The sequence below is a fragment of the Bipolaris sorokiniana genome (genome assembly GCF_000338995.1).
Source record: "Bipolaris sorokiniana ND90Pr unplaced genomic scaffold COCSAscaffold_7, whole genome shotgun sequence".
In the NCBI taxonomy this organism is placed as follows: domain Eukaryota; kingdom Fungi; phylum Ascomycota; class Dothideomycetes; order Pleosporales; family Pleosporaceae; genus Bipolaris; species Bipolaris sorokiniana.
The window spans coordinates 1,645,543-1,661,766 of record NW_006911901.1 but is presented as its reverse complement, the minus strand read 5'-3'; the positions used below and the strand labels follow the sequence as shown (position 1 = coordinate 1,661,766).

At 49.6% G+C, this 16,224-nt stretch overlaps 7 protein-coding genes across 7 annotated transcripts in view; 2 read left to right on the top strand and 5 right to left on the bottom strand.

Annotated features, from left to right (window-relative positions):
- COCSADRAFT_171604 (uncharacterized protein) overlaps nucleotides 1-526 on the bottom strand; it is a gene marked incomplete at both ends in the record, with an annotated part of 3,208 nt that extends 2,682 nt beyond the window's left edge. The window contains one exon of the mRNA XM_007702105.1: nucleotides 416-526. Within this exon, the coding sequence (XP_007700295.1) occupies nucleotides 416-526 (111 nt within the window). The remainder of the gene's footprint in view (nucleotides 1-415) is intronic.
- A 2,369-nt stretch (nucleotides 527-2,895) lies between these two features.
- On the top strand, nucleotides 2,896-3,405 carry COCSADRAFT_26682 (uncharacterized protein; the record flags this gene model as incomplete). Its single annotated transcript, XM_007701542.1, has 2 exons — nucleotides 2,896-2,982; nucleotides 3,016-3,405. The coding sequence occupies 2 exons, from the start codon at nucleotides 2,896-2,898 to the stop codon at nucleotides 3,403-3,405; spliced, it is 477 nt and encodes a 158-aa protein (XP_007699732.1).
- Nucleotides 3,406-4,561: 1,156 nt separating this feature from the next.
- COCSADRAFT_118053 (uncharacterized protein) lies at nucleotides 4,562-6,462 on the bottom strand. Its single transcript, XM_007702104.1, has 4 exons — nucleotides 6,294-6,462; nucleotides 6,128-6,231; nucleotides 4,942-6,035; nucleotides 4,562-4,888 (listed from the first exon to the last, which is right to left on the bottom strand). Exons 1-4 carry the CDS (start codon nucleotides 6,334-6,336, stop codon nucleotides 4,867-4,869), a joined length of 1,263 nt encoding a protein of 420 aa, XP_007700294.1. The 5' UTR covers nucleotides 6,337-6,462; the 3' UTR covers nucleotides 4,562-4,866.
- A 925-nt stretch (nucleotides 6,463-7,387) lies between these two features.
- COCSADRAFT_143178 (uncharacterized protein) lies at nucleotides 7,388-8,267 on the top strand (the record flags this gene model as incomplete). The annotated part of the gene is made up of 2 exons (XM_007702103.1): nucleotides 7,388-8,093; nucleotides 8,144-8,267. Coding segments are annotated over exons 1-2 (795 nt in total), but the record flags the coding sequence as incomplete, so codon positions are not given.
- A 10-nt stretch (nucleotides 8,268-8,277) lies between these two features.
- COCSADRAFT_37115 (uncharacterized protein) lies at nucleotides 8,278-9,287 on the bottom strand. Its single transcript, XM_007701683.1, has one exon. The coding sequence runs from the start codon at nucleotides 9,269-9,271 to the stop codon at nucleotides 8,519-8,521; it is 753 nt and encodes a 250-aa protein (XP_007699873.1). The 5' UTR covers nucleotides 9,272-9,287; the 3' UTR covers nucleotides 8,278-8,518.
- Nucleotides 9,288-10,532: 1,245 nt separating this feature from the next.
- Nucleotides 10,533-13,027, bottom strand: COCSADRAFT_118044 (uncharacterized protein). Its single transcript, XM_007702102.1, has 4 exons — nucleotides 12,556-13,027; nucleotides 12,342-12,501; nucleotides 11,537-12,289; nucleotides 10,533-11,481 (listed from the first exon to the last, which is right to left on the bottom strand). Exons 1-4 carry the CDS (start codon nucleotides 12,649-12,651, stop codon nucleotides 10,637-10,639), a joined length of 1,854 nt encoding a protein of 617 aa, XP_007700292.1. The 5' UTR covers nucleotides 12,652-13,027; the 3' UTR covers nucleotides 10,533-10,636.
- Nucleotides 13,028-14,072: 1,045 nt separating this feature from the next.
- COCSADRAFT_143171 (uncharacterized protein) lies at nucleotides 14,073-16,154 on the bottom strand. The gene is made up of 2 exons (XM_007702101.1): nucleotides 15,325-16,154; nucleotides 14,073-15,277 (listed from the first exon to the last, which is right to left on the bottom strand). Exons 1-2 carry the CDS (start codon nucleotides 16,115-16,117, stop codon nucleotides 14,163-14,165), a joined length of 1,908 nt encoding a protein of 635 aa, XP_007700291.1. The 5' UTR covers nucleotides 16,118-16,154; the 3' UTR covers nucleotides 14,073-14,162.
- Nucleotides 16,155-16,224: the final 70 nt, after the last annotated feature.

The window sequence follows — 16,224 nt, the reverse complement described above, 5'->3', positions numbered from 1 at the left end:
ATGAACAAAGCGATCAACCCAGTGATATCCGAGCTGCTTCTGAGCTAGCTGCGACGCGATATTTCGAATGATACTCCGTGTGGGTGCTAGGCCTCGCTTAGTGAGTCTATCGATATAGTCGATAAGCTCAGCTTCATGTTGTGGGTGGACTGCCTGCTGGTTTTGTGCAGCTGCTTGTCTGGAGCGAGAAATACCTCGGTGGCGGCGGCTCAGCGTTCCTAGGTCAACACCATATTTTTTTACAATTTAAGAATACACAAGTTTTTCATTAGGCTTCAAAGCGTTAATAGCAGCAAGCGCAGCGTCAATTGATTGCATTGTGGTCACGTTATGGGTGGTTGAAGTGGATGGAATAATTGGTGTTGGAGGACGTAATCCGGCGTTGGCCCGTCCGCGGCGTTGGCCCGTCCGGCACCTCTATGGTGACGCGCATCGAGTGCGAGAGACAGAGGCGCGCGACGGCGTAGCCGATGCCGGAGGCGCCGCCGGTTATGAGGGCGTGGGCGGAGGGGCGGAAGACGGACATTTTTCTTTGAAGGAGATTGGGACTTCTGGGAAGGAATTGAGGGGAGTGATATAAGGAATTGGTATGTGTAGGTAGCGGTGTATTGGGAGGGGTGACGGACGTACTTTAGGTCGGGGTTAAGTTATCTCCGTTGGAAATGACATTATGGTATCCGCAAGAACGCTGCTTGTGGAATGAATAGTTGCGGGGTACTGACATGTATGTTTCGGTCCTACTTAGTATGCAAGTCCAGGTATATGTCTTGGTCCTAACTACATATATTAGTTACTCTTGCCTTGTCACTCTTGCCTTGCTGTGACCAATCTTGCGTGTTATTGATAGCAGAAATGGTTGATTAACACTTCCCTTCTTTCTGTATATCTTACAATCAATATATGCCATGCATCACTTCTTTTCTCTTATGAAAATGTTACCTTGCTTTAGGATTATATTGCATTTCTATCTTTAACAAGAACGGCCTTTCCAAGCACATAATTGCTATTTACCCTTATGTTAGCCACTGGGTTCTTATAGTCCACTACACTATCCTTAATTAAGTAAAGTATATTAGAAGAGTGATTTTACGGGTTCATTTATATACAAGTGTATATATGCGCATAGTATGTAAGAGTTAAACTCAATAGTTGAGTAAAAACTTCTTGTAGCTGCTGCGAAAGGTTAAAGATTGTCACGTAAGGTCCAAACCACCTCGAACAATCATCCTTATTTTCTTGCAACGAAAAAGTCTTTTTTTCTCTATATTTCCTGCAATAGAGATGAAAGTAAGCTCTCGAAGAGAATGGATAAGCTCATAATAAGCCGTTGTTACTGAGGGTGTATCCAAGATTGTGCTGTAGACGACTTGCCCTTGGGGTACAATTCGGTCTAAACATGCAAAATATCGCTTTTGAAAGCTAATAAGACCCCGCTAAGAATATTGTACTTGAACGATGCCCTCTAAATTTCCTACGACTACAGAAGAAATTCGTCCATACGGAAGTATGGCAAAGGTGAAGAATTCGCAGAGGAAATCTGGAACTTATCAACATTATTGTTTCTTAAATTGGCGTTTTTTTATGGCATAACTCACCTCACAATCCATTTCCTACTATGAACATATTTGAATTTTCACGTAAATAGGGACTGGTACGGTCACTGCTTACCTCTAGAGTTTCGATTTCCAGAAGATTTACCCATGATGAGAGCCGACCTTGCCAGGGCTGTTATACGATATCAGCATTTAGTTACGCACAAAAATGCGTAAATAGTAGTATCCCTACACATTTGCTACATGTAGTAAGCTGCAATGGTATCCGTTTTGCAAGTCTTCATCTCTATCACGCTGAAATTCACACTGTGAAAATTTTTATGTCAAGTTTTTCATAGTTGTAAAGAATTAGGCCGACTTTCCTCGCCAGGACGCCTAGGTAATGTGTTAAAATTGGCTTACGCAGCGCCGCGCTGTCAAAAATTAGTTTCGCCGAAAACATAGCAGAGGAAGAGGGATCTTCAAGTGTTGGGAGATGCCCTATGTAACGCAGAAGATCCTTATCAACATTGCCTAATTACCAATCCGTTGCATCTTCCTTTTTCGTCCGAGTCATCGCAATACCGCAATTATACTTTTCTACGCTTCTTATCTCCATGATTGTCCTACTCGTAGGCTCTACTGCGACTCAGATATCACCTCAGTCGAGTTACTATTATACGTACCAGAACATGCGTACGTGCCCGAACGGTGTGGAGAAGAGTTGCATAGCAACATGTGATTGGGATACACTTGCTGCTTGCTGTGTATATATCTCATATATGGAGAACTTGAATCATGCTAACATGTACACGTAGATTATTGCTTGTTAATGGAAAAAATGGAGCTGGCTAGAGTCTTACACGAAGCTGAGGTAAGATCAACTTCTGAGTGCGTCGAGATACGAGAGCATTTGAACGTCGTGCATACGATGCTCCAATCAGTTGTTGGTTGCAATAGTATTAGAAGCAAATAACGCCGAGCCCAAAGCAAAAAATACTAGTAACATGCATCGCTGCCAAGACGTCCAAAAACCTGACATGCATTTCAGACCCCTGCATAGCCCTGGACACAGATACTTCCTTTGCGTTCGATTCCATCATTATCCTAAGAGATGAACATATCTGCTTGGATAATAGACTGAACTTGAGTAATCTATATAAACAATTTGTGTACAGGAGCGTTTCTTGTTTACTATCAACGAATTCAACCAAACATCTCATCTACCTCCCTTCAGTTCCCCGTTGCAACCATGAAGCTACTCTCCACTGTTTTTCTGACTGTCACCCTCCTGTCGCCGTTTGCTGTAGCACAAGTTACTGTGTCAGTTGTTTGCGAGTAAACAGGATCCCTTGTAAACAAAATGTATTGTCCATATGCTAGAAAGGATACCTCCTGCATCACATTCTGCACTCAAGATCAAGTAAAGAATAAAGCCATAGTCTCCTGTGTATGTATTTCTCCTTAAAAAATATGTCGTCAGGCTAACTTCGGTGGCAGACTGCTCCCTGTTGATTCAACCACTCTTGCATTAGGATCCCATAGAGTCAACAAGGAGAATTCTCAACAAAGTGGAACAACAGGTTGGGAGATATTGGTTAATGAGTTGAATACTCACAGTTCATCCGCTATTCAACTCATCAGGGCTAGCTCCAATAATAATCACTTTTCCGGCTTCTCTGCCGTAATGTCATATGCACCGTCTGCACTTCTCACACTGCCATCTCCTCTTTATTATGCAGTAACCTACTCTACAACCCAGCCTCCAAATTTAGAAACTGCCAACAATGCCCACTCAAACATTGAAACATATGAAACTATTGACCCGTTGAAAAGGACGAAACTCATCTGTCTCCCTCCTTCCCATACTTAGCCTAGCAGCAAACAACAACGAAAGAAAAAACTTAAGTGCTAACCCACCTCATACCAACCTATAATTCCTACCCCACTAAACAAAACTAAAACAAATTCTCCAAAGATAACCCTAATCTCACTACCCACCAACCCACCAACCACCTCTCTCCACCACACCTATCTTAACACACCCCTCCCCACTTCACTCCACCCAAAACCCACCTGTTGCTCTTCTATAACCGAACAGCCCCTCAACATCCCTCATCCCATAGATACAATAGATACTAAACATGTGAAGTGGATTCAACTCAAGGTAAGTCAAACGAGGTGTAGCACGGGGGCGTCCAACCGGCGCTCGTGGTTGATCAGCACAGGTCATACAGGATAGAAAAGCTCCACTTAGTATGTAAACATATTGTTTAGTTAGTTAGTAAGTAGTGTGATTTACTGTAAAAAAGCACACTCAGAGGCGATTAGGCTAGGAAACAGGTTTTTCAAATTTCATGATTTGTATGAGGAGGAAAAAAAAGGTTAGGTTCTACCTGGCTGTCATGCAGGTGCGAGCGGGGACAGGGTGCGGTCCGTCTGGCACGCGAAATACGGAGGTATACTATGAAGCTGAGGCCTTGTGTGTAGTAGGTACTATACAATTACCAAAAGATATCCTGCCTCGAAGAAAAATCAAACATAGCAAAGATACTCGCATTCACTGTGCCAGTCAGGCAGACAATACCGAGTGGGTCCAAAGAGGAAAATAATTCCCTCCTTGTTTTACTCTTCTCTCCTCAATCTAACTAGGGGTCTCACCCCTCCACTAAATTCTCGCCTATCGACATGCCGCATGCCGGTGTGGCTTCCGCTAGGAGCAGCAGCAGCAGCCTACCGAATTGGAGTAAACAAACTAAGAGTCGGGGTAAGGAAGAAAAAGGCGATGCTTGGGTTCGTCGGTTGAGGCTTATTTAGTTGCCATTTAGGTTTGGCATGGAGCGATTCATGACATGTCGGCAGATGTATCAGACCAATGATAGTAGAGTTTCTCTGCCGGCCAATCATGCGATATTCTTCGTTAATGTTCCGATAGAAGGCCATGGGCGGCTATTGTGTTTACCGCGGACCAGAGCTGCAGCTAGGCAACAGAGTTTACAGATGCCCAAGGCTAACGTGTAGCAACTGACCAGCGAACCACGGCACATGATGTGAGCTAAATTTGATGGTTTCTTTGGGTTCATCTATCAGGAGTAAATAAGCTCGATGCTAGAGTACGCTACAAAGGTATCTGCAGACAAAAATGGTAAGGAAAAAGTAGTACAGGAGACGGGAGAGGTATAGGCGTATGTACAGACGGCACGAATCTCTTCATGCGCAAGCGACAAACATTGCAGTAGCTGCTTCAGAAAGCCATGACAATTTGCAAAAATTTCAGACATCATCTTCACCGATGAACAAATGGACTAGATGTACGATTTATCCACGCCATCTTCTACACGGTCTCGACATAGTTACTTTCAGAAGTCAGCAAAAGTACGAGGCTGTAGCGAGCAAAGTCAAGACGTACCTTGGGAAGATGCCTTCCCTACTTCCTATGCGACCTGTCCACCAATCGGTTTCATTGTCAGTGCGCTTGATAATAGTGATGACTTCGCCCTTCTTGAAGCCGAGATCGCCCGGTTGATCAGCATCAAAGGTGAATTTTGCTATGGCTTGGTCGGACTGCAAGCTCGCCTTCTTCTGTCCAGTGGTCTGGCCAAAGACCGGCTTCGGGGCAGAGGGCCGTCCAGGCTTGCGATCACTGTACGAATAGTAGTCATCGCCAAACGTCGAGGCGCGGTTCCGTGAGTCGATACGATCAAAGGTCTCGGTAGGGTTTGCACGGGTGGAATATGATCGGTTGAGACCGCTAGGTGCGGATGATGGCTGTCGGTCGTAGACATCGTCTGCCCAAGAAGAGGTTTGCTGGTGGTCCCTGTACTGGTAGTCGTCGTGGTGTGAGCCCATTGAGCCCGTGCGATCTCGTCGTACACCTTCACCCATGGCAGAGCCGCGGCGGCCCTGCCAAACCACATTATCGTGCGCATCATCATAAACAGGAATATCGTTGTACATGGCATCATTGGTGACATTCTGCGCTCCTCCTACACCGGAAAATACCCTGGAGTTGAGAACGCGCAAGAGCGGCTCAGCAGCTGGTGGCGGAGGGACTTGCCCGCTCAGGATTTCCCTGGCAGTCCATCGGCGTCCGTAAAGCTTCTCATTGGCGTCTCTGCGTTCGATTATACCACTACCCTCAAGACTAACTCCCGCAAACAAGCCTTTTGTCTTGCTATAGCTGAAAATGCCTGCCACGCCCTTCAAGCTGGCTGCGCCGGCAGCTTCGGCATTGCGACCAACCGGTCCCGCGGCAATGGAGACGTTGCCTCCCAGTGTCAGCGAACCGGCCTGAGCAAATGTTCGCACGGCGGAGGCATCGTTGAGGATAAAGACGAAGTCAGTGAGCTCAAAGCCGATCTGCCCGCCAAAGCCGCCTCCAATAGTACCGATAGCTGTAGGCGCCGACCATGATCCGTCGGCGAGACGTGCGACGACGACGCCGGAACCAAATCGCGCAGTGCCGAGAAAGCCAGCCTTGAAGACAGTGAGGATGGCGAGGCCCTACAGAGCACGTTCAGTCAGTACAAGGTGTCATGCAGCCCAAGCGCCCAAGCGGATCGCATGGCGCAGGGGAAACTAGTAGAATACTTTACCTTTGCGTTTGCAAGCACGTTTGGCGGGATGATCTTGTCGGGCCCAAAAGCCTGCCGCGGGTCGACAAAGGAGGCCAGGATCTTTCCCGTCTTGCGACATTCGCCTGGAGAGAAGATTGTATCAGCGACGTCACTAGCCGAAACAGCAACAGAACCCATGACTTACTGGCCATGGATGACGGCAGCGGGTTGTTGAGACTAAAGCCCATGGCGGCTGTAGTGTGCTCTCTGTGGAGCGGCAGGTAGAAAAAAAGGCGCTGCTAGGGGTGGATGTAGGGTGTGTGTGGAAGAGTGAAAGAGAGCGTGCAGTGCATGCGGTGCTGGAGCGGGCGGCAGGAACATGGCGGGTCAGCGCGGGGGACCATGTCATAGTGTGGCTGAGTCGCCCTCGTCCGATCCGACATCCGACGCGTCTTCTGCCTTTGCTTGGCCTGCATCCTCTTCGCCCAATCCATACTACCCACCCAACCACCTGAACACTGCACACAACCAAAGGCCGCATGTTTGCATACAGCAGGATGCGCGACGCGCCTCGCCTTAGTCATGCATCCCGTTGCTACCTCGTGGCACCCTGACCTCCATCTCCACCACGCTACCCGCCGATCGACTACGGAGGATCGCCTTCCGGTAGCATCGCGCGGCCATGCCCTCACCTCTACCATCAAGCAATCCGCCGACCAGTCCCCGAAATAGTACTACCATCTAGTCGTGTTGTGTTGACCCTCCAGCCTGCTGTCTATGACCCTGGAACTCGAGAACACCAACTGTGACCCATTGGTTTTAGACAACCACTAAGAGGCACCGACATTGTCGTCCGTCAGATTCGGCATTCAGCCAGTAGACATAAATGACAGCCGGTCGTTGGGAAAACGCTCCGAGTGCGACTATGAAGCGCCTCGCATCAAGGGCTTCCCACCCCTGTTACGCGTAAATGTTCCTAGTGGTCCCTTGCAGCCCGACCCGCACGCCACAGTTCACTAGTCTCATCAACTCGCCATGCCATCCTGTCTACTAACCATGTCCATTGTCGCACTAACATGGCGCGGCACCAGCGTAGAAGATTGGTGCTTGGAAATTGACTTTTGGCTATTGCTAGTGTTTTTGCTCTTCACCTAGAATATGTATATGGCTGGTCACTGTCGCCATGGCCTGGTTTCGACTCGGATATCATCTTTCTCAGACAACATTCTTTGCCTCTCCCTGACGGCACAGTTACCATAGTCGCCATGGAACTGCTAGAGATGCTTGTCAAGTGCCTAGGCGCCGAGCGACCTGATCCCGCCTGTCCAGCCCTCATGCCGCCAACAGGCGAAATGCCACTCAATCCCAACGCCCCTACCATCTGGCCCTGGGGACTGCCAATCATCATCACTTGCTTCGCCCTTGCCGGAATCGCCATGATGATCCGTATCTTCACCAGGGCCTATCTCACCAGACTCTTCACCTTCGATGACATAGTCATGACTGCCGCAGCACTCACGTACTTTGCTTTTGTTTCCGTCACCTTGGACAGCATCAGTATGGGCTTTGGCAAGCATCAATGGAATGTCACTGTCGGCGAGGCTATGCGTGCTCTACGCCGCGCCTACTGGGTCCAAATTGTCTACTGCATCGCCATGTATACCACAAAGCTCGGTGTGCTTCTTCAGATCAAGTCCACCTTCAACAGCAAGTCGCGAGACTTCATGTTCTGGTCATCTTGGGCTTGCATCGCCTCCTTTAGCTGCGTCTATACCGCAAGCCTGTTCACCTGGATCTTCCCCTGCAATCCTATAAAGAAGAAGTGGGAGCCATTTATCCCAGGAACGTGTCTCCCTACTCATGCTGGGCCGAGTCTCCTGAGCGGCATCATCAACCTAGTGACCGACGTTGCTCTTTTATTCCTTCCCATCTACGCCGTCTCGCGCCTACAAATGAGCATCAAGAAGAAGTTTGCCGTCTCTGGCATTTTTGGAGCTGCGCTTCTGTAAGTTATTTTCGCCAGAGATGAAGAAGTAAAACTAATCATTGCACTAGCGCATGCATAAGCAGTGCAGTCCGACTCCACTACACCATACTGCACCTCGACAGCAAAGACAACACATACTGGCTTGCCGTCGTCGCAGTGTGCGCCATCATTGAGATTTCCGCACTTCTCCTCTGCGGCGCTTTCCCCACCTTTCCCCATTTCGCAAAGTGGCTTGGCTATGGCTTTAAGTGGCAGTCGACGGGATATACAGTTACGAACTCTGGGAAAGACTCTCGCTCAAATCAATCCGACACGATCAACCTGACAGATCGCCAACAAAAGACTGTAGACGATCCAGTATAATCCTTGTTCTTCGGCAGTGCCGGAAATAGAAAATACACTTTATCATGATTGTTAACGGCCCGACAACACAAACGCTTGTTTCAGATATCCCGCCAACTTTGCGGTCCGCTCTCCCACCTATCTTCTCTAAAGATCGAACACTTAAGACTTCCATTCTCCTCCGTCCATGCGCGGAACATGCCGCCACAATTGTAGTCCTGAACGACTTGTACTTTATTCCCAACAAGCTCGATACCTATGATTCCGCCGACACCTTCGTGGACTCCGTCCCATCGGTTGCCGGCGCTTTTTTGGAGTTCACCACCGCGGCCAACCATCCATGTGGTTGCGTCGCTGAGAGATTGCGAAGAAAAGCGAGATTTGGCCGCTGTCGTTCGAGCGGCAGAAGTGCGGAGGAAGGAGTCACCATTACCGGTCCCTGAAAGACCCACGGCATGGCGAATGGGGGTAGGCTCTTTATTGTCTTGACTTGGCGTTGGTGCGGTTTGTCTTGAAGAAGACGAGCCCAATGTTGACAGACAGCCGTCAAGCACACCGTACAGGTCGCCTCTAGAGAGCTTGTCCATCGGTGCCACAGCCTGTGGGACAGGCTGATACAGCATCTTCGCAACTGCAGCATCTTCGTACCACTCTTCGGCCCAGAACCCGGCTCCTATAGTTGGTGTATCGCCAATGCGTCCATCAACTTTGTTCGTCAAACCCCCTGTAGACGTAGCAGTACAAACAGTCCCGTAGCTGTCCACAACAACAGCACCGCAAGTCCCCAGCGGAAAATAATGACTCTTCTCCCACTCGCTCGTCTCTTGCGCCCCTAAATCCCCCATCTTCCCCATCTTCTTCTCCTCCTCCTCCAGCCCCCTCAAATGCTCATCCCACCTCCTCTGTGTAAAAAACCAACTCGGCTCCACCATCTCCAATCCCCATTTCCTCGCCAGCCCCTCCGCAACCTCCCCACTATAAAAACAATGATCCCCCGCTCCACCACCCCCATCCACCACCTCCCCACGCACCAGCAGTTCTCTAGCTAGTTTAATCGGATTCCGGACCCGCCTCAACAACGTACATCCCACACCCCTCTTCTTATACCCATCCGACACCATAACACTAGCCTCAAGCTCATTCTTTCCTCCGCGCGTAAACACCGCGCCGCGAGCGGAATTATACAATGGATCTTCTTCTAACAAGGCTACCGCGTACGTCGCGACGTCCAGCGCCGTAGCACCGGGCGCCGCGAGCTTTCGCGCGGCTGCATCGACGATGCGCAACAGCGAACTGCGGTACTGCTCGTAAGTATCGCGTGGCAGAGATGTGTGTGTGATGTTTCCTGCGCCGCCGTGGAGAATGATGCGCGGAAGAATTGTTCCGGTAGTCTGGCCCTGTGGCTTATTTTCTTCCATAGTATGTGTTATTAATCTAGTAGTAGTAACTAGTAGTAGTGGAGTTGGGGTGTGTCTGCGCCGAAAAGTGCCGGAATATGTAGTCGGGATCATATCGGCGAGGAAGCATAGGTACGCGCTCGCTCGCTGATTGGATGGAGATAGCGCGGGGAACAGGGGTGTCAGGGGTGCTTGAGTGAGCGGGCTCCACTTTCTTTTTGGACTATGGCGGGGTGTGCGCTTTGTGGCGCTTTTTAAACATAGCAACCTTGACTTGAGGCTGGGATATGCTTGGTTGCGGGTTCGAAGATGCTGGCTTCCCGCGTCGATGTTGAGGATTTTTTAGCTGCCTGGCTTATCCTGGTCTGCGAATGACACGCATTGGTGTTTATCGTTTGCACATCGTAATTTTAGGGCTTCTAGGGAAGGTCCTGGGAAGGTGGTTTGGAGGGCTTGGAATACGATTGCGCGGCGGAGATCAAAGAAGTAATATGGGCGAGGGGTATTGCACGCGTGGTACCTGCATTTTTTTTGTCTCCGATGAAATGGCGCTTGGACTTGGAGGTGATTGGAGGGGTTTGCGGAGTAGAGAAGAAAGAAGTAATATGAGATTGGTGCGGTTTTGGGCTTTAGTCTGAACCGTACTGGCTGTGGCGTTTGCTTGGTCAGGATAGTGTAAGATAAACGTCACATGACATGGGAGATCAACATCGGTACTAGCAAACAATCTAGTATTCACCACGAAGTAGTCCAAGTCTTCCCCCCTTTCAATCTAGTGTTATTGACAACAGCCCAAGTCTAAACCTTACACTCGGCCTCTCCTCATGCCACCATATTCCCATTTCCCACCTCAACACCTGCATCCGTCCCTTTCCTCTCCACGACAGGCTCCTCCTTCTCCTTCCTCACCCCTTCCACCTCCTTCGCCGGCCCCTCATACCCAATCGCCTTAAGCCACTCCGGATCAATATTCTCCACCTGCAAATACGGACTAACATCGCTGTTGGGGAACTTGGCATTGCACATCGCATACCCCATTCCCAGATGCGCCCATGGATTCTTATGCAGATATTCAATCTCAAAATCTTCATACCGTGGCGTCTCGAGGACTTCAGAGTACTGATTCGATGAACCGGGCCACACGGCGTTGACGCGGCCAGTGTCGTTGTTCTTGTACCAAGAGCGACACTCGCCTTTCCAGACTGTATGCTTGATCCATTCCTGCGCGTGCTCGTTAAACTGGTCAGTAATGTCTTGACGAGGCACCCACGACTTGATGTGGTCGCGCTGCATCTTCTTGATGATTTTCACGGTGTACTCTGCCACGGCGAGCAGCGGGCCCGTCACTGATCCGTTTTCTACGGGCCACGTAGGGCCGATATACATGAGCCAGTTAGGCATGTCTGGACATGCGACGCCGAGGTAGCCTTTTGGCTCATCTTTCCATTTTTCGGCGAGGTCCACGCCGTTTTTGCCAATGATGGGGAAGCGGGGGCGGTAGGTCACGTCGAAGCCTGTTGCACAGACTATCGTGTCGACTTCTCGCTCGATGCCGTCGGCGCCAATGACGCCTTTTTCGGTGATTTCGTTGACGGCGGTGAAGTGCACGTCGACGTTGGGTTCTTGGATGGCTTTCATGTAGGGGTCGCCTGGTGTGATTCTGCGGCCTGGAAATGGTGTTAGCATGCATGCGACTCTGTAGGCATCCAACGAGCAACTTACATCCCACCTCAAATTTTGGCGTAAAACCCTGTAACAATCGCTCGTCTTTGATATGTTCCTTCATTCGTTCCCGAAGCATATCCTGCGCCTGCTTCTGCAACTCGTTGCCGGTATAAAAAGTGCCCCAAAGCCCATTTACTTGATTTTCAATATCCTTAGCATGCGCCGCCATTTTACGTGGGTCCCGTCGAAACTCTTCGCGTTCTTCCTCCGAGTACTCCTTGTTCTGACCGAAGTTGTTTGCAATCTGGACGAACCACACGCCCGTGCGGACGAAAACGTCCATGTGCTTAACATGCGGTTGCATGGTGGGCACAGTCTGGATCGATGAAGCGCCAGAGCCTATAATAGCTACACGATCGTTCTTCCACTGCTCGGCCTGGTAGTCCTGTGGCCAAGCTGCCGTATGCGCTATGCGTCCCTTGAAGGCACTAATCCCCTTTATACCCGGCCACTTGTAGTTATTCAGAATTCCCGAGGCGTACAGCAGGAGATCGCATTCGTCTTCGAATTCGCGCTCCTCGCCTAAAGGGCTCTTCTGCCGCAATGTGACTTTCCACTTTCCAGCTTCGTCCTGCCACTCTGCGCGGACCACTTCTGTGTTGAACGTCATGTATTTGCGTAGACCGAATACATCGCAGACTTTCTCGAGATACTTGAGGATGTCTGGAGCGTAGGAGAAGAAGCGGGGCCAGTCCGGGTTCAGTGCAAAGTTGAGGGTGTAGGCGTGTGAGGGAATGTCGCATGCGCACCCTACCACAATAATTACTTCCGTGTGTACGAGCATGTTCTTCGTAAAGCATACCTGGATATCTATTCTCGAGCCATGTACCTCCAATGCGTGCATTCTTCTCGTAAATTACATGTTCTACATTCTGCGTGTACTTTTGTATCTGGTATGCCAATTGTATGCCGGACAGCCCGGCACCAATGGTCAAAACCCTCATCTTTCGCGTTGAGGGGTCCTAGTCGCCGTCAATATCGGAGTCGTAGTGCATGGAATTGTATTGTAGACTTACATTGTAGACGATGTCCGGGACGCTATATCCGCTTGATCCCGGGGTTGAGTAGTCCCATCGCGCGCCGTTGGCTACACCGTTGAGATCTGGTGCCATGTTCGAACAGTAAGTATGGTCAAGCCACTTCTAGCTTGGAAAGGTAATTCTAAATGTCTGAAAATAAGTTGTCTGTCTTTTACGTTGGGGATATTCACAATCCGGTGTACCCAAAGCTAAATATCAATTAAGTCTTGAAAGATACCAAGCACCGGCTACATTAAGATCCCACTTCCGTGTAAACCATATTCCAATTTGACCTCGGGGGTTATTTATAATGCCCCCTCATCCGATCGACATGGCACAGCCATGTTGCACATCTGTTAGCCGTGCCAATCCGCATACATATTTCCCACCTCAGCATCACCAACCTTTATCCGGTTTATACAGCGGGTCAAGTGGGTTTTCAGCTTAGAAATTTATTTGTATTGCGTATGGGAAGCGTAGGTCACCCAATCACGAGGTTAGTGGATCGTGGTACTGCTTGCGGGGTTACTGCGGGGTAGTATTGTCTTATGAGGGCGCGTAGTTTGGACGCCGAGGTTACGCTTCTGTCTGACGCTGACCACCCACTTTCGTGGAAAACGGTGACGTCGAAAGAGATGATTCAGTATGACTAAGTTGGTGATTGGTGATATGGTGCTTCTTGTGTTACCATGGGGTACTGGGATCTTCTTTCTCGGCATGACGACGTCGTTTGGACTTGTAGAGATGGGTGTTGTTGTTCATGCTTTATCTAGCATATGTAGTACGAGGTGAGGTTTTTTGGGTTCGCTCATATCAAAACCGGAGATGGATTTATGGGGTTCTTCCTGTTTACTTCCTTAAATAGATAACATCTGAGATAAGGTCTTGCGCACCATGCATCTCCTATCGTTTTTCAGAAACGATTAGATGAATCAAGTATGTACAACAGTAACCTATATCTACGTAGACAGTGATTGGTCTGCACTTATAAACCCAGCGATCCGATGAGGATCTATTTTGCCCGTCTAATCAGTAACTAAGCAGGAAGCTAAGAAGGTAAGGTTGACTAAGTTACACAATGTTTAGACAGATGCGCTTCCATTACAAAGCCTATAAATATAGTACTACTGTCAAAAGAAACTCTCGGATAGGGTGATATGCAAAGACGGGAAATCCATACTTCCGTAAACTATCAAGATTGTCAACTTGAACATTTCCCCACCACGACCCCCCACACTAAGCTCACCCATTAGGTTTATGCAATGTATCCACATTACCCCATAACCGCATCCCCGCCTCGGCACTATCTGCACCCTGCAAGCGAAATGTAAGACGAGTAAGCTGACTATTTGAGTTCGTCCGCCTCCGGTTTGACGAAAGTTTGTCATATCTTGCAGATGAATAGCGCGATCTTGTATGCGGAGTACGGGAAGAAGAAAGGTTATGTTGTTTTGACTTCACGTGTTCGACAAAGAACTAGTCCCCAGTTTCGAAAAGAAAAAAACTGTTTTCTTCTTCTAACCAAATGAGATCAAGAAGTTCTAAGTTTTCTATAACTAGTCAAAGATGCAAACATCTATCTGTATGACAATGATTCTTCAATCTTACTCCCCCTCCTTCCTCTCCCCCGCAAGCAAAATCTCATGCCCATCCCCCTCCCTCACCCCCTGCGCAAGCACCCATCCACCCACAGCAACAAGACCCATACACCACCACGCCAACCCAACCATCCCCCTCTCCAACCCCTTTCCAAACAACCAACTAAAGAAAACCGGCCCAAACGTCCGCGCAAGACTCGACACTGACTGCCCAATCCCATGCACCGTCCCCAGCACCGACGGATGCGGACTCGCATTATTAATCAGAATCGCCGTACACGGAAGCGCAAACGTGCGGGCTAGCACCTGAATCGATAGCGCTGCCGTAATCGCGGTCCAAATCCACGGTCCAGAGACACCAAGCGGCGGCGGCGTCCAGCTAGGCACCAGACTCAAGAAGGGTGTGACAAAGTACATGAGAGGGAAAAGAGCGGTGAAAACGCGGAAGGAGTTTGTAGTACCGAGTCGATGGGCGATTTTCGGGTAGACGAAGAGTTGGAGGGGGAGACCGATTACGCCGATAATGGCGAGGGCAAGGCCGATGCGCGAGGGAGGCATGCCGAGGCCGCCGGTGAAGAAGAGGCCGTGGGGTTGGAAATATGGGGGGTATGGGTGTTTAGGATCGAACCGCGGGGTGGAGAGGTGGAGGGTCCAGAGGCCGTTGAAGGTGCTTACGTGCATGGAGAGAGCGCCATGGGCGAGCATTGTCATGACGAGGTTGGGGGTCCAAATGCGGCGGAAGGGGAGTTGTTGGCGGACCTGCTTGCTTGGTTTATCGATCTGGTGAACAATGGGCGATGTGGGTGTTTGCTGTAGTTCCAGATCATAACTGGGAACTATGCTGTAGCCTCGTTCAGAGGCGATGTCCTGACGGAATATTGTTCGGCGTATCCAGCGTCCCATCCGACGGCCAAAATCAGGACGGTCTTTGCAGAGCTCGCCAGTCTCCTCCAAGAAGAATAGAACTGCTAGTGATGACAGACATAAAAACAAGGCGCTGACAAGATTAGGTAGCGCATAAGGATAGCGCATCATCCACTGCACGCCATGCTTACCACCAAACGTAGAGTCTGGTCCGAATAGAGACGGGTAGTTGGCGACAGGGTCTGCAAGTATACCACCTACTCATGTTAGCAGTGCCATGAAAGCCCATTTACACTTCACCTACCCAAAACCGGTCCGATCAACACTCCAACATTAAACGACATTGGCATGAGCAAAAACGCCCTACTTTGAAACTTCTTCTCCTTGATAATCTCACTAATCATCGTCCTCATGACCCCAATATTCCCATTCACTATACCTCCCAGACTCCGGAAGAACACCGCCATAGCAAAATTACGTGAGAATCCAAAGCCAACGGTACTCAGCATGGTGCCTACTAGACCAAGATAAATAGTCCGCTTGCGGCCGCCATACTCGGAGTCGGAAAAGCGACCCCATAGCATTGCAGTCAGAAACTGAGTGGCGGGAAACGTCGCGCCGATGATTCCTGCTTGGTAAGAGAGCGTTGACTCCGAGAGAGAAGGATCAAAGGATTGCAGTTGGTAGTAGAGGTATGCACCCAGTGATGTCTGCGTCAAGGGCTCGGAAAGTCGTGCCAGGACCAATACTACAAGCTGATCTTTGCGCGGTAGTGCACTCCATGATACGGGCCTGTTCGTTGATTCGGTTTTCCCTGTCTCGTCGCCATTCTGAGTGTCTGTGTCGGTAACGTTGGTGTTGATAGAAAGGTCGCGTGACCTATTTCTTCGTTTGCTAGAAAAACTCGCGACACCATCTGTGTCGTTCTCTATCGACCGCGATGCATTTCTGGTGTCTACTGCTGAATGAGCAGTTTCCGAGTTGTATCGTGACTCTTGCTCGCCTGAGTCAGCTCTGAAACCTGTGCGAGTGGCGCCGTAGCCAGATGCCACTCGAGAGGTGGATGCCCCATTTGAATCTTGAGAGCTGGATACCATCAGCTCAGCGGGTGTGCTAACAAGACCAGGCACAAACTGTTAGCCAACGAGAAGAAAAGAAAGTCCAGCATTTGCGCGTGGATATCCGGTACCAAGATCGGGCGTCT

Bases quoted from the DNA above. Each gene is read 5' to 3' on its own strand.
- COCSADRAFT_118053 (XM_007702104.1), bottom strand. From the start codon at position 6,336: ATGGGCTTTAGTCTCAACAACCCGCTGCCGTCATCCATGGCCA. The intron at 6,232-6,293 runs GTAAGTCATGGG...TCTTCTCTCCAG, and splicing joins GCTGCCGTCATCCATGGCCA to GCGAATGTCGCAAGACGGGA. The intron at 6,036-6,127 runs GTAAAGTATTCT...CGTGCTCTGTAG, and splicing joins ACGTGCTTGCAAACGCAAAG to GGCCTCGCCATCCTCACTGT.
- COCSADRAFT_37115 (XM_007701683.1), bottom strand. From the start codon at position 9,271: ATGGGGAAGATGGGGGATTTAGGGGCGCAAGAGACGAGCGAGTGGGAG.
- COCSADRAFT_118044 (XM_007702102.1), bottom strand. From the start codon at position 12,651: ATGGCACCAGATCTCAACGGTGTAGCCAACGGCGCGCGATGGGACTAC. The intron at 12,502-12,555 runs GTAAGTCTACAA...GACGGCGACTAG, and splicing joins TCCCGGACATCGTCTACAAT to GACCCCTCAACGCGAAAGAT. The intron at 12,290-12,341 runs GTATGCTTTACG...TTATTGTGGTAG, and splicing joins GCTCGAGAATAGATATCCAG to GGTGCGCATGCGACATTCCC.
- COCSADRAFT_143171 (XM_007702101.1), bottom strand. From the start codon at position 16,117: ATGGTATCCAGCTCTCAAGATTCAAATGGGGCATCCACCTCTCGAGTG. The intron at 15,278-15,324 runs GTAGGTGAAGTG...TAACATGAGTAG, and splicing joins GTTGATCGGACCGGTTTTGG to GTGGTATACTTGCAGACCCT.